The sequence below is a fragment of the Streptopelia decaocto genome (assembly GCF_964273445.1).
Source record: "Streptopelia decaocto genome assembly, chromosome: 9".
Lineage (NCBI taxonomy): Eukaryota > Metazoa > Chordata > Aves > Columbiformes > Columbidae > Streptopelia > Streptopelia decaocto.
The window spans coordinates 10,479,759-10,494,481 of record NC_138664.1 but is presented as its reverse complement, the minus strand read 5'-3'; the positions used below and the strand labels follow the sequence as shown (position 1 = coordinate 10,494,481).

The 14,723-nt window shown below is 56.1% G+C and overlaps 3 protein-coding genes across 7 annotated transcripts in view; 2 read left to right on the top strand and 1 right to left on the bottom strand.

Moving 5' to 3' along the window:
- SLC51B (SLC51 subunit beta) overlaps nucleotides 1-4,503 on the top strand; it is a 7,023-nt gene extending 2,520 nt beyond the window's left edge. Inside the window, exons 2-6 of the mRNA XM_082060632.1 lie at nucleotides 428-518; nucleotides 1,293-1,667; nucleotides 2,300-2,443; nucleotides 3,131-3,221; nucleotides 4,111-4,503. Coding sequence (XP_081916758.1) covers nucleotides 479-518; nucleotides 1,293-1,667; nucleotides 2,300-2,443; nucleotides 3,131-3,221; nucleotides 4,111-4,309 — 849 coding nt within the window. The 5' untranslated portion in view covers nucleotides 428-478 and the 3' untranslated portion in view covers nucleotides 4,310-4,503. The remainder of the gene's footprint in view (nucleotides 1-427; nucleotides 519-1,292; nucleotides 1,668-2,299; nucleotides 2,444-3,130; nucleotides 3,222-4,110) is intronic.
- A 178-nt stretch (nucleotides 4,504-4,681) lies between these two features.
- RASL12 (RAS like family 12) lies at nucleotides 4,682-10,137 on the bottom strand. Of its 5 annotated transcripts, none has more exons than XM_082060629.1 (7): nucleotides 9,672-9,920; nucleotides 9,048-9,176; nucleotides 8,879-8,935; nucleotides 7,582-7,655; nucleotides 7,317-7,507; nucleotides 6,222-6,257; nucleotides 4,682-6,090 (listed from the first exon to the last, which is right to left on the bottom strand). In XM_082060629.1, the coding sequence occupies exons 2-7, from the start codon at nucleotides 9,154-9,156 to the stop codon at nucleotides 5,706-5,708; spliced, it is 852 nt and encodes a 283-aa protein (XP_081916755.1). In that variant the 5' UTR covers nucleotides 9,157-9,176; nucleotides 9,672-9,920; the 3' UTR covers nucleotides 4,682-5,705. The 5 variants fall into 5 exon arrangements, with proteins under 5 accessions (XP_081916755.1, XP_081916754.1, XP_081916753.1 ...); XM_082060628.1 differs by lacking the exon at nucleotides 9,672-9,920 and adding an exon at nucleotides 9,435-9,635; XM_082060627.1 differs by lacking the exon at nucleotides 9,672-9,920 and adding an exon at nucleotides 9,943-10,137 and having other exon boundaries at nucleotides 4,683-6,090.
- A 1,491-nt stretch (nucleotides 10,138-11,628) lies between these two features.
- On the top strand, nucleotides 11,629-13,572 carry KBTBD13 (kelch repeat and BTB domain containing 13). Its single transcript, XM_082060914.1, has one exon. It carries the CDS (start codon nucleotides 11,761-11,763, stop codon nucleotides 13,141-13,143), a length of 1,383 nt encoding a protein of 460 aa, XP_081917040.1. The 5' UTR covers nucleotides 11,629-11,760; the 3' UTR covers nucleotides 13,144-13,572.
- The last annotated feature ends 1,151 nt before the right edge of the window (nucleotides 13,573-14,723 follow it).

The following is a 14,723-nucleotide window of genomic DNA, read 5'->3' as shown; positions in this document are numbered from 1 at the left end:
GGAGCAGCGAGGTTGGTTGAGGAGGAGATGGTGCTCAGCAGCACCTGGTCACCAAGGCAAGGGCTCCAACCCCAGGGAGCAGACCCTGTACCAGACCTGCTCTGCTGTCACCCTGATGGTGACAGAAGAAAACAGCAGCCACTGCTGAAGAGGGACAGCAGGTCCCCTCTCTGAATGAGGAGCTAGAGCAGGGAGGGGAATCGGCGTGAGCACAGGGTCGTTCCAAAGATCCTAACCTCTGCTTGTGCTTTTGTGTCCTGCTGTAGACACCAGAGAAACATGCTGGCCTGCTCTCTCCAGTCCCTCTGAGTAACAGCTTGTATAACTTCAGGGCTCCCCCTGATAAAACCAGTGGCACTGTGAAGTGGGAGCTCGCAGAGGACACTGCGAGGTTGTCCCTCACCTCTCATCTCTCTCTCTTTCCCAGGCTTCCGGGCACTGAAGAACTCTGTGATCCATCTCAGCTGCACGTGCAAATATGAAGTTCTTGTGGATAATCCCATTTTTCCTGCTGCAAGGTAGAGTCTTGGCTGAGAGGATAGTAGCGTGGGTGGAGTAGGTCACACGTGACTGCGCCTCCTCACCGGCCCTCGCCCACACCAGGGTCAGCGGGTTTGACACAAGATGTTGTCTTCAGGGCAGGTTCACGGGAGGTGGATGTCTCCAGCATTGTTGTGTGACCTTATGAACACCTCACTGGCTGAGGGCAGACACATACAGGTAGTATTATGGCAAAGGCATACATTTAAATACCTTAATTTTCTGGCAATGTGTTTTCTTCCTCTCCATGGGCCTGTTTTCCTTAGTACACGCCAGAAGCAGCCTGACTCAATTGTGAGGGGAGTTGCACCCACAGCACTGTTGCAAACTCTTAAACACCCAAAAAGACACTTGACATGTGGAGATTTGATTTTTTTTTCCCAATATCAACATCTGTTTGGTCTTTCTGCATCTCTGCTTTGCAGAAGGATGTTCCAGCGGACACTTGAAGGTTAGGCAGCCAAACTGGAAAGACCTGAGCCCCAAACCTCTGGTTCCCCAGAAAAAGAGACACTGGAAACTGTTCCTGGTTCACCTAGCTGGAGCAGGACATCCAGGTGTCTATTCCCAGAGGGAAAGCAGAAGCTAGCAATGAGGAGAAGCCTGACCGGAGGCAGTTTGCCTCTTGAATGCCTTTTGCCCCATGCAGATTTCCCAGTTCCAGAACTGGGTGTCATCCCTATCTATACTCCGTGTGTATATACGTCCAGTGCTCAGGGGATGGCCACACTCATAATGCTGTTTCTTTGCAGACACGGACGCTTTTCTGATGAAAAATGCTAAATTCAAGCTGTGTTTACAAGCCAGCCGGACAAATGAGAATTTATCACTGGAGGACTGTAATCCAGAGTCAGATTTCCAGGACTGGTCTTGGCAAGGCGATTCTTTGATGAATCACGGCACACGGAGCTGCCTCGCTGTGCTGGGGGCTGACAGAGTGCAGACAGTTCTCTGCGGTGGCACCATCTACACAGGCTGGGACTGCTCAGATTCGCTGCTCTCTCCTCTGGGCAGCAGCCAGGGCTACCTGGTGGCCAACAGAAAAGGAGTCGCTATTGGTAATGTGAGAAACCTCAAGGCCCAGTGGCAGGATGCTGCAGACAGGAGCGTGTGTGAGGGGAAAGCAGGTGAGTGCTGCACACATGGGAACCGGTGGTACATACACACACGCACACACACACACGCTGCTGGGGAATGCCGAAAGGCACAGGCAGTGTCCTGGGTCTTTCTAGCCCTGGTGTCTGGAAGTGGGAGCCAGAAATGCTCTCCGCTTCTCAGTGCATGCGATAAGGCTGTCCCCTCACAGCTGTGTTCTGCCTGACCTGGAGAGACGTGCTGGGCAAACTGGGAGCTAAGGGCAAGGCCATTTCTAGCCAGAAGCAGTGCAGAGCAACCATTGCAATTTTCTTCTCACTCTGTACAATTGCCTGAAAGGAGGTTGGGGCCAGGGGGTCAGGCTCTGCTGCCAAGGAACAAGCAACAGGATGAGAAGAAATGGCCTCAGGTTGCACCAGGGGAGGTTGAGGTTGGATCTTGGGAACAATTTCTTCCCCAAAGGGCTGTCGGGCATTGGAACAGGCTGCCCAGGGCAGTGGTGGAGTCACCATCCCTGGAGGGGTTGAACAGACATGGAGATGAGGTTCTCAGGGACATGGGGCAGTGCCAGGGGTGGGTTAACGGTTGGACTCGATGATCTTGAGGGTCTTTTCCAACCAAAATGATTCTGTGCTTCTATGATTCCTGCTGTTTTCCTCCACAGCCAAGGCAGAGCACGACAGGTACTTCTTTGCTGCCCTTGCCAGCACACAAGTGTATGACCACACAGCGGGCAATGCGACCCTTGTGCTGGGCATCGATCAAGAAGAGCTGGAGCAGCTGCTCTGGTTCTTCCGCACGGAAGACTGTAAGTCCCTTTGATATTCCTGGCTTCAGAGCTGAAGTAGAGATACGCAGTCCTTGGCTGTTATGTTAAGAGAGGTGCCTGAGGGAATTATCTGAGGAGGTGATTTACCCTGCGGTCTCACCTCCAGAAGCAGCAGGTGGTGGGTGAAGATGAGCATGAGGCTTTGCTGAGATAGTGTCTCCTCCCAGAGCGGGTTCAGCCTCTTCCAGGCACAACCTGCCGAGAGAGCAAAGGTCTGGGATAACCGCTGATTTTGGCAGGGTAGAGGGAGCAGATCGATCTGACCAGGTCAGTGCCCCAGGGATCAACTTCAAAGCCACAAAAACCAAGGACGGAGCACCCGCTGCCATCTCTGCTGCACACTCCAGCTGGTGTTTGAGGGCAAAATCTGCCTGAGTGCGGCAGTGGCCAGAGAGGTTGCAGAGCAGAGAGGCCCTTCCAGCGGTGCCCATGGTGGGACACTGCAGCTCTTGGTCTCAGGCAGGGTTGAAAAGCCCTGTGTGGCAGATGTGGTCACTGTGAGTGATACAGAGCCTGAGGTTATCCCCAAAAATATGACCTGGGTGCTCAGGGTGCTGAGCTACACACCAGAACTTCTGCCCTCATCCTGCAGCCAGGTTGTGACACCCTGAGCTCGGGGATCTCTGCGGGTCACACTGCTAATGCTGCTGCTCTGCTCTCCCCCAGCATCAACGTGGAATTACTCCATCCTTGCGCTTTCCTTTGTGGCCATGATTTTGGGTCTTCTCCTCCTGGCCATTAACGTTATGCGAAACAGGTGAGTCAGGGAAATTTGAGGGCCTTTTGGTGTGTGGTGGTGTGCAGAGACCCCTCCCAGGCAGACATGTGGGTTGGGCAGGACAGCTGAGACTCGAGGAAGGAGCAAGCACTGAGTGACGGGGAGAAAAGCAAAGACAAACTCTGAAAGAAGGTTGTAGCATGGAGGGTGTTGGTCTCTTCTCCCATGTAACAAGCAATAGAACGAGAGGAAACAGCCTCAAGTTGCACCAGGGGAGGTTTGGATTGACTCTTGCAAACAATTTCTTCCTGGAAAGTGCTGTCAGGCATTGGAACAGGCTGCCCAGGGCAGTGGTGGAGTCACCATCCCTGGAGGGGTTGAACAGACAGGGAGATGAGGTTCTCAGGGACATGGGTTAGTGCCAGGGGTGGGGGAACAGTTGGACTTGATGAGCTTGAGGGTCTCTTCCAACCAAATAATTCTGTAAGTACAGGAGCCGAGCTCCCCAGCCTTTCCCCTCTGCACTCCCATGCCATTCCCCTGGGCCGTACCGCTGCACAAGAGCCCTGCAGCTGAGGAGCAACTCACTGTCTTCTACAGCAAGAAAACTTATGCCTGGGTCAGAGCTTTCAGCTTAAAATGAGAGAAGACGAGCTAATGTTACAAGTGTGCCGTGCTCTCACTTCAACAATGGCTTTCTGGGTGTTATTGCCGCGCACTGGGCAATGTTCTCCAAGCATAAACCCCGCACCTGTGTGTACTCAGACACTTCAGACCACTTCCATGATATGGTGCAGCTGGCAGGGTTTGTTCTCGGGGCTGAGCGGGGAATAGATGGATGTAACCGTCACCGGTGTCCACACCTGCCGCAGATGCGGGCTGCGCTCTCTGCTTCACTCTGCATGTCCTTTTCATTCCTTCCCTGCAGGAAAAGGAAGATCCACATGCAAAGCCCCCAGCAAGCCGAGCTGGAGGCCAAGCAAGCCCTGATGCCTGTGCAGGAATACAACCCGGCCAAACCGCAGAAACCGGAGCCCCCAGATCAGAAATCAGGAGATGTGATGGTCCAGTGGAAGGACGGGACCATCACATCTCTGTACACCGAGGCATCTGAGGATGCCATATAACAGCAGCTGATGTCAAACCATTCAGGCCCTGTGGAACATATTAGAATGTCTGAAGTCATAGTGATGGAAGTTTAAAAATGCAGTTTAGCCTGGAGAAAGAGAGGAAACGAAAGCAGCAGAGCTGTACCAGCAGCAGCGGCTCTGGACTCAAGGCAAACCCATGCCTGACCTGTTCCAGCTCCTGATCTTCACCCACTGCTCCTGGCAGTTCCATCCTTCTCTCCCACCCCAGCTTCTCCCTCTCCCTCGGATTCCACTAACGGGTGGGAATTGAGCCGGGATGAGAGGTGTGATGGGGAAACACCTTTCCTTTGGTCAGCCGGGGAACACGCCATCCCTCCCGCCAGGAAAACAGCCACAGTGAAGCGGAGACATTTCTGTTGTTTTCAGAAATCTTCTTTATTAAAATACTTCCCAAAGTGGTTGATTGAAATCCCCTATTTTGAATTTATCTTTCTATCCATAAGGTCATATATATATATGTATATATATACAAATATACATGTGGATATTTTACTCTGCAGAATAACTGCAACTCCGGCGAGAAGCAGAACTTTTAACCCAATAAAGCAAATAAAACCAAATGCGCAGCCCTTGGCCCTGGCTTGGGCACAGTGGAAGCCTGGTCTGCCTTAGGGTTCGCTTCACACCCTTCACTGGGCGCACATAGAAGCCATAAAATAATTTAAGTCATTTTCAGAAATATGTCAGTCTTTTAAATAAAGGCTTTTCAGAGTCTGTCTTCAGTGAAGCATCTCTCCTTGCAAAGCCTTTGAAAAGGAACGTTATAGTGTGATTAAAAAAGCCAGCTATTTTGGTATGATTGATTTCAATGTGTGGGAATCGGTTTCAGGACACCTGAGGCCTTTAATCTGATTAAACAATATCTGCACCTTTCTCTTTTGGATTAATAAAACAAAAATTCCTTCTACTTATTGCTCGGTCAGGGGACCCGTCAGATGAATGAGACGGGTGCCTCTGTGCTTGATTAATGATTAATTAAGTCCCTCTTCCTGGGCTCACATCGCTGTGTGCCAGGTGCCCAGGCTGGGTGGGTGGCCCTGGGGACAGCCCTTGCCCTCCTGGCCATGCCCGTGGCTCCGGGAGCTGCTGGGATCTGTACGGAAAGCCACGCTGGTCCCCGGTGCTGGTGGCAGGACAGGGCACAAACAGCTCAGCCAAGGGGGACTAGAGCCAGGGCGGGGGCAGGCAGAGTGATGCCACAGCTGATTTCAGACTCTGGGCACCCCATCTGCTCCCAAAATTGTTGCAGAGACAGGGACCACCATCCTGCAGCAGCTGCTGTGGTGCCCATGGGTCCATCACGGCTGGTCTCAACCCTCGCAGGGGGACAGGGGTCTCTCATCACCCCTTTCACACCTCACGGGGACGCGTCCTAAAATATTTTGAAGCCTTTCAGCAAGGTGAGCGTGGGAGCTTTCCTCTTGCTCTGAGCCCGCGAGGACTTGACAGTGACCAGCTTGGCCTGGGCCACCGAGGGAATCTCCTTGTAGTTGACGGTGGAGAGGGTGTTGAAGGTGCAGCTGGCCAGCCCGTGGCGGGCAGGCAGGGCCACTGGCGTGGCCACCAGCGGGCAGGGACGCTCCTCGGTGATGAAGAGCGGCCGGATGGGCTGGCTGCCCTCCACCTGCCGCCGCACCTCCCGCACCGCTTCATGGAACACGTGCTGGACCCCCGCGAAGTCCTGGCACGCAGACACCTCGTAGAAAAGGCACCCGAACCTCCTCGCCAGGGACATCCCTTCGGCTGCAGGCACCTGCCTGGAGAGAGCGGAGGGGATGGGTGCTGCATCCCTTGGGGTGCTGCAACCACCCGAAAAGCGGAGTGAGGGGTGCAGGAAGGAGCAATGGTCCCACACCTGCATGCTGGTGAGCACCAGGGCAACACTCACTTGTCCTTCCTCCTTGGCCAAGCAGGAGACACAGCTCTGAAAGAGTTTTTTGCCTTTTTGGAAATCCCAGAGCAATGAGCTGCGCAAATCCCTGGGGAATTGTGCAACATCCTGTGCTGGGGATGTGTGCCGGGGACGTGGGGGGCTGGATGCCGTGGCATCATGTGGGGAGGAGTTGGGGCAGGTCCCTTCATGGGGAGGGGGAAGGTTCCGTGCTGGGAGCAAGGCGGGCTCAGCAACACACATGACTCAAGGACCCATGATACCAACACTCAGTACAGCCCTAGAGTGGCACAAAAGGCCAGAAAAACACACCAGGGACATTGAGTCCTGGCAGCAGGGACAGGGTGTGACAGGGCTGCAGGGACAGGGTACATCCAGGGGGGGATAGGGAGCTGGAGTCATCTCAAGGCCTGCCCAGGGATGGTGACACTGCCTTAATATGCAACCAAAAAACATCCCACTGAAAATACCAGTGGGCTGAAAATAAACACATCAACCCCTGGGCAGGAGAGCAGGAACCTGGGAGGTGTGGGTGGACGTGGTGAATACTGACAGGGGTGGAAAAACAGTCACAGAATCATTTTGGTTGGAAGAGACCCTCAAGGTCACTGGGTCCAGCTGTTACCCCACCCCTGGCACTACCCCATGTCCCTGAGAACCTCATCTCCGTGTCTGTTCAACCCCTCCAGGGATGGTGACTCCACCACTGCCCTGGGCAGCCTGTTCCAATGCCCAACAGCCCTTTGGGGAAGAAATTGTTCCCGAGATCCAACCTCAACCTCCCCTGGCGCAACTTGAGGCCGTTTCCTCTGGTCCTGACGCTTGTTCCTGGGGAGCAGAGCCCGACCCCCCCTGGCTCCAACCTCCTTTCAGGCAGTTCAGAGATCAGAAGGTCTCCCCTCAGCTCCTGTTCTCCAGGCTGAACCCCCAGGTCCCTCAGCTGCTCCCATCACACTTATGCCCCAGCCCCTTCCCCAGGTCCGTTCCCTTCTCTGAACTCTAGTAACCACAAAAAGAAAATCACATTTACGTTTTGCATCCCAGCTGGAGGGATGGAGGGTGATCTGTGAGCTCTGGCCCCACACCCGGTACCTGTACTGCTCCATGTCCAGCTTGTTGCCCAGCAGCAGCACAGGGCTGCGGCGCTGGCAGCCCCTCATGTGCCGGGCAAGGATCTCCAGGTAGCGCTGACAGCCCTCGAAACTTTTCCGATTGTCGATGCTGTAGACAACGAGGAAGGCACTGGCCCAGTGCAGGTACCGCTCGCAGTTCCCGGGGCCATCCTGGGGATGAGAGGAGCAGCTGAGCCCCGGTCCAGCCACATCACACCAGGTGTTTGGTGTCCCTGGTGCCTCACCTGGTCAGCAGTGTCCATCACCTTCAGCAGGACAGGCTGCTGGTCCACCAGCTCCTCCGAGGCGTAGGTGTCCTCTGCAAGGAGAAGGGTGGTTGGGAGGATGGGCTGGAGTGTCCCAGCTTCTCCAAAGCCAAGATGAATGCGTGGGACACCGTGGAAAAATATCATCCCTGATGAGGAGCATCCTCCACCTCGCTCCTTCCTGACACAATGTTATTTTGGGGGGCTGGGGGTAGGCAAGCCTGGCTGACAGCAGTTATTTCATAGAATCACAGAATAGTTTGGGTTGAAGGGACCTTCCACACTCCCCCAGTGCCACCCCTGCCATGAGCAGGGACATCTTCACCAGCTCAGGTTGCTCAGAGCCCCGTCCAGCCTGGCCTGGGATATGTCTCCAGGGATGGGGCATCCACCGCTTATCTCCTGAACCGCCCCAAGCATGGGCTCCCAAGGGAGAAGGAGGGAGGGAAAGGTGCCTGGTGCCTCCATTGCTGTGCCCGGGGACTCAGCCCTTATCTCAGTGCCATGACCCAGTGAGATAAAGTGAGTGGGGGGCTTGACACTGGGGCTGTTTCCTAATCAATCAGGCAAAAGGAGCACCCTCTGCTTTGGGAAGGAGCCATTCCCCTGGCAGAAAGGTTCTTTCTCTCAGCGAGCCCTAACAGATGTGTTTCGGAAAGGTTTTGACGTGGGAAGATGAAAAAACATTCCCAGAAAAGATTGGAGGAGGAAAGGATTTATCCTTCTTTCCTAAGAGTTGTTGAGTTATGAGGGGCTGAAGTCGGTTTCTGGACAAGGTCCATATCTCCCTAATGTCCCCGATAAATCATTTACGATCCCTCCCCGTGCCCTGGAGTCTGGCCTAGGAAAACAGTTATTAATTACTCAAACCAGTGGAAAAAAAAACGCCCAGAACCGCTTATTGCAAAGTGCAGACCCAGGGCTCTGCAACCCCCGCTCGCTCCCACAGCCCGACACCCCGAGAGCGAGCAGGAGGCATGAGATGGTCCCCAAGGAACCCCCAAAAATTCAGCATTCAGGTTCTTTGGGGCGATGCGAGGAGCTGACATTCCCCCATGGGACATGCCCATGGGGAGAGCGCCGCTCTTGCCTCTGTTTTTACAGCCGGTTTGGGTCAAATCCAGCCCTTCCGTTGTTTTTCATGTAATTTGGAGTGTTGTTTTTTTTTTTCTCCTTAAATGCCATATTCGTGGGAAACGCGGGCGATGGGAAGGATGCTCCATGGGAGCTCATGGGGGTGAATTGGGGGGAAAAAAATGTGGAAAAAGCATCTTACCCAGGTTGGGATCATATTCGCTTATGAACCTCTTGGTTAGAAACTTCACGGTCAGGGCTGTGAGAGGTGAAAGAGGCAGGTGAGGTGGGTGTCCCCCCCCCCGGCACGGGCCCCCAGCACCACCCCCCATCCCCCTGCCACCCCCATGGTGGCAAGTGACCCGTCTCACCTGACTTTCCAGCCCCCTGGCACCCCAGGATGGCCACATTGCACTCGGTGAGGGGGCTCTGGGGGGGCCGCTCGCCGCTGGCTCGGGGTTTGCCGAACATCGAGGACATCCTCTGTCCTGCGGGAGAGACTGGGGGGGACACAGGGGGGCTGTCATGCCAGATTGGGCCCCTCTTGCTGCTTGGGTGGGGACATGGAGACCCTCTTGTCACCCAGCTCACAGGGTGCCCCAGCTTGGAGGAAATGGGGGCACGTTCTCCATCACCATCCCACACCAGCAAGGATGCACCCCTCAGGCCAGCACCCCCGCTAAGCAAAAACAGGGAACCCCCCATCCCTCCACCCACCCTTCGCATCCCAGAAAGAGAAGAGAAACGCAACCTCCCACCTCAAAACCCCTCGTCAGAGGGGACACGGACCTTGCCGAGGCCCCCGTGGCTGCCGATGGATGAAGCAGGCGGGGGCGAGCGTGACTCCCCCCTGCTCGGTTCCCGGCCAAACTCCTTGTAAGGAAAGCTGCTGTGCTGTGCAGGACACACTGCCCACCCTGAGGACGGTGCCCCCAAAACAGCACACACCCACCCCCCAAAATCCCAGGGACCCCCAGCCTCAAAACCCCCCGTACCTGTGCTCAGCAACCACCTTGCTGTGTCCCGGCCCCTTGCTGAGCCCCCCGCGAGCAAACCCTGGTCCCGCTGCCCCTGCTGAGGCCGGTGCACTCATCACACCTCCCGTGGGCAGCGCAGCCACCCCCCTGCCCACCCGGTGCCTTCGGATGCATTTAAGCACAGACACTTTCTGCTGCAGGCAAAGGTTTTGCAGTGGGGGGGAAACCCCCTTTTCCTCCCAAAAGGCACGATCCAGAGTGGGGATAGGGGAGCAGGGGGAGCACTCACCGCCGCTGCCTGCACCCAGCCATCAGCCAGCACCCAGCGGGCTGGGAGCCCGAGGAGGTGGCGGAGGCTGAAGTCAGGGTTGTCATGGCAATCACAGCCGTTTGGGATGGGGCTCAGTGCCCAGGACCGCAGGATCCGGCCCCTGGGCCGGCCCCCAGGGGTGCTGAGGGGGGAGACAGACTCGGGGCTGGGGGGGCAAAGGCTCCTCCGGGCCACATGGGGCGGCTGCGCTGCTGGGATTATTGCCCGTTAGCGCAGCAAGGTTATTTTTAAACCCTCCCAAAATAGTCTGGGAGTGTGGAAGTCCCTGCAAGCCCCAGGGATGGGGAGGATGAGGAGGATGAGGAGAATGGAGGGGATGGGGATCGTTCCTCTGCAGGACACAGAGCCCCACAAAGGGCCCCCCAGCCCCCTTTGGACACAGATCAAGGGTGCTTAAAAGCAACCAGAGCTAAATGTGCTATTTTAAGTCAGACACCTATCAGGATCAATGACAGCAAAACAACTGCAAAGCTTTCACCTTCTCCCCTAAAATAAGATTTTTTGGGGGGGAACACAACCCCAAGGCAATGGCTTTGTCATCACACGGTGCCCCAGGAGCTCCCAGCTGCTGGGATGAGGGGGTAGGGAGGGAGGGAGGAGAAAATAAACCTTTGGCTAGGTGTATTAAATTATGAATCATTATGCTGCTTGGCTTAAATCAGGCATTTAAAATAAAGACCAGCTGCAGGTGGTGATGGGGGGAGCTGGGGGCCTGTTGCTGGCCCTCCTTGGCACCCCATGGTGCAGGGGAAATGGGATTTCTAGCCAGAAAAACCTGCGAGCAGCACAGAAGTGGGCAAAGTGCTACAAATAACACTTTTCATCACCATCAGCCTCTCCATGAGTTCTGGAGGGGTGTCTCTGCCCACGACTGGGCGTTATGGGGAACAGGGTGAGCCCTGTGGCTGGAAGAGACATTTTCAGAGGGAAAAGGTTTGCTGTGCATCATTTTTCTTGACGCAGGATCCCCAAATGAAGGGCAGGGAGTGCGAAACCTGTTACCCCTGGGCCATCCCAGCATAAGCCATGATAGAGCTGGGCATCTCACGACATGAAAGCCCTTGAGGTGCTGGAGTGAGTTCAGAGGAGGGAATGGAGCTGGGGAAGGGGCTGGAGCACAACTGTGATGGGAGCAGCTAGGGGACCTGGGGGGGTCAGCCTGGAGAACAGGAGCTGAGAGGAGACCTTCTGATCCCTGAACTGCCTGAAAGGAGCTTGGAGCCAGGGGGGGTCGGGCTCTGCTCCCCAGGAACAAGCGCCAGGACCAGAGGAAACGGCCTCAAGTTGCGCCAGGGGAGGTTGAGGTTGGATCTTGGGAACAATTTCTTCCCCAAAGGGCTGTTGGGCATTGGAACAGGCTGCCCAGGGCAGTGGTGGAGTCACCATCCCTGGAGGGGTTGAACAGCCACGGAGATGAGGTTCTCAGGGACACAGGGTAGTGCCAGGGGTGGGTTATGGTTGGACTCAATGATCTTGAGGGTGTCTCCCAAACAAAATGATTCGATGACTCCACGATCCCTGCTGTGTCCTGCTCTGGCCGGTGACCCCGGGGCTCTGCCTGGGTTTCGGGTGGGCAGCTGCGCTGGCGGCCGCCTCTGCAGGGCCCGGTGACGTGCTGGGATATCTTTAGCCCGAGGTATTTATAGGACACGGCAGCAACGTGGCGGCCACCAGGCAGCTCAGTGAAGGCACCAAGGGGCGGTGGAGGCCAGAGGGGGCTGCGCCGGGGCACAAAGGAGCATCGGGGGCTGCCCTCCACCCCACGAGCCACAGAGGATGACCCCAGAGGAGGAAGGCTCCCGAGCAGGGTCCCCAGAGCGGGTGCGTATCTGGGTGGAGGAGCAGTCCTTCTGGGTGGAGAAGACCTTGCTGGTGGAGAGCAGTGAGTATTTCCGCGCCCTGTTCCGCTCGGGCATGCGGGAGAGCACGCAGGAGGAGCTGGGGCTGGGGGAGCTGAGCGCCGCCGGGTTCCTGGCCATGCTGCGGGTGCTGGCGGGCGAGAGGCCCATCCTGAGCGGCGAGGAGACCTTCCAGGCGGTGGAGTGTGCAGCCTTCCTGCAAGTCAAACCCTTGGCCAAGTACTTGATCCACTCCATCAACTCGGACAACTGCATCCTGCTCTACCAAGCCGCCGCCATATTTGGGCTCCTGGACCTCTTCCACTGTGCTGCACTCTACATCAGGGACAGCTATGCCGAGCTGGAGGAGGACCTGGACTGTTTGTCTGCTGACCTTCTGGCCTATGTGGAGACCCTCCTGCCCAGCACCTTTGTGGCAGTGGGAGCCCACACACCCACCTTTGAGTTCCTGGAGGACCTCTCCAGGACCATCTGCTACCTGGACGAGGAGACCAACACGTGGAGGACCCTCTCCTGCTTGCCGCTGAGCGCCAGCACGTTCCTAGCCGGCATGGCAACCATGGATAATAAGATCTACATTGTGGGCGGTGTCTACGGGGCCAGCAAACAGGTGGTGGAGAGCAGCTTCTGCTACGATGCCAATGCCAATACCTGGAGCGAGTTCCCCAGCCCTCACCAGCTACGCTACGATGTCAGGCTGGTGGGCCACGAGGGTTATCTCTATGCTATCGGTGGGGAGTACGAGAAGATCTCCCTGAAGTCCGTGGAGAGGTATGACGTGGCCTCCAGCACCTGGACATTCGTGTCTGACTTGCCACAGCCAAGCGCAGCTGCACCCTGTGCCCAAGCCATGGGGCAGATCTTTGTTTGCTTGTGGAAGCCCCTGGACACCACCGTCATCTACGAGTATGAGACCCAGAGAGATGAGTGGCTTCCCGTCACTGAGCTCAAGCGGCACCAGAGCTACGGGCACTGCATGGTGGCCCACCGCGACAACCTCTACGTCATGCGCAACGGCCCCTCCGATGACTTCTTGCGTTGCGTCATTGACTGCTTCAACCTGACGTCGCGGCAGTGGACGGCCCTGCCTGGGCAGTTTGTGAACAGCAAAGGCGCCCTCTTCACTGCCATCATCAGGGGTGACACCGTCTACACCGTCAACAAGATGCTGACGCTCCTCTACTCTGTGGAGGAGGAGACCTGGAGGTTCAAGAAGGAGCGGGCAGGTTTCCCGCGCAGTGGTTCCCTGCAGACCTTCCTCCTGCGACTGCCGAGGCGAGATCATGATGTCGCGACATAGAATCATTTTGGTTGGAAGAGACCCTCAAGACCATCCAGTCCAGCCAACACAGGTGGTCCCCGTCCCATGTTGGGATGTCCTCCTTGCGCGTGGCCTCGTCTCTGCACCCACTGCTCCTCTGGGCTCCACTCCTCCTCCCCAGAGCCATGCCCAGGTCTGGGGACATGTCCTGTTGGACCTTGGAGGTGACACTAGACCCTGCAAAGGCTGCAGGCAGCTCCTGCCTGCCCCTGCCTGCACCGTGTGACGTCCTACCAGACATGGGCTCGTGAGCCAACCACACGCAGAGCTTTGTGGCTTCTGCAGAGGACAGATACCAAAGAGACGCAAACATGGGTTATATTTACTCTGCCTGCACTCTGAAGGTGCGCAGCATCCCACCTCCTCTCTGCTCCAATGGAAAATTGTTATTATATCCTGGAATTAAAAAGAAAGCTATAGAAAATCTCTGTGGTTTTTATTACTCTTGGATTTGTTTTGGTTTTTTCCCCCCCCCCATTTCTGAAGGAAAATACCTCCTGACAGGGGATCCACGTCAAGGCTGGATGCTTTTTCAGCTGCAGCTCCATTTCAGAGCCATATGTGGGAGCGGGTTCCCACGCGGCCCTGCACTCCCCAGGGAGGTCACGGCCACCACGGGGTCCTGGGAGGAGGAGGGAAGATGCGGGTGAAGGAATATATCTCCTGGGCTTCAGGTGCTGGATGCACTGGGGGCTTTCTGGGACCTGGGAACCATCTGTCTCCCCTCCGCTACCTTCTCCTCCAGGCTTGTCTCCAAGCCCCAGCCCAGACCCAACGGGGTGGCAAGGGATTGTGTTCATCAGAGGCTCATTTGAGCCAAGACAGGGGTTTTGAGGATGTGGCAAAGCTTGGAAATGCACAGGGTGCAAAAAGGGAAGGAAGGGAGAGGGCAGCACCGTTGTGTAGCGATGCCAGGTGTGCAGAGGTTGTCTCTGTCAGCAGAGCTCTGTAACCAGATGAAATGCTCTCGTGAGATGCCACCAGCCTTGTTGAAGTTTCTTGGCCCTCAACACCAGCTCTGGGGATGGTTGAAGAATGTGGAGCTCCCATTTGTGACCACAGCGCTGCTGGGAGCCCTGCGGGGACCAGGGCAGAGCAAACCCAGACCCGGGTGCTGGTTTCCATCTCTGGGGCAGGATTTGGGCTGCCCATGCTGTCCCAGCCATGATGGAGCAGAAGGGAAAACCAGCTGAGATGCCTCAAATCCCTCTGCTACTGATCCTCACTAAGTTCTCAGCACTTTCCAAACAGTTCCTGCATTTGAGAGAAAAAAAACCCCACACAACCAACCACAAACCAAAACAAACAAGAAAAACCCAGCCTGCGTCCACGGCCAGATCAAAATGCCACTTGATGTGCCTTGTCCCCATTTGCCCTGTGCCACTGGGCCAGGCCACCATCCCGCTGTCACCCCCACGATGGGGACCTCATCCAGTGGAGGCTTGATGGTGGCACAGGGGACACCAGGGGACTTTGACCCCACATTAGCTGAGCAGTGTCACTATCTTCGGGGGGATCATTAGCAGAAAACCCACCAAGTCAGACCCTTGTTCCCTTCC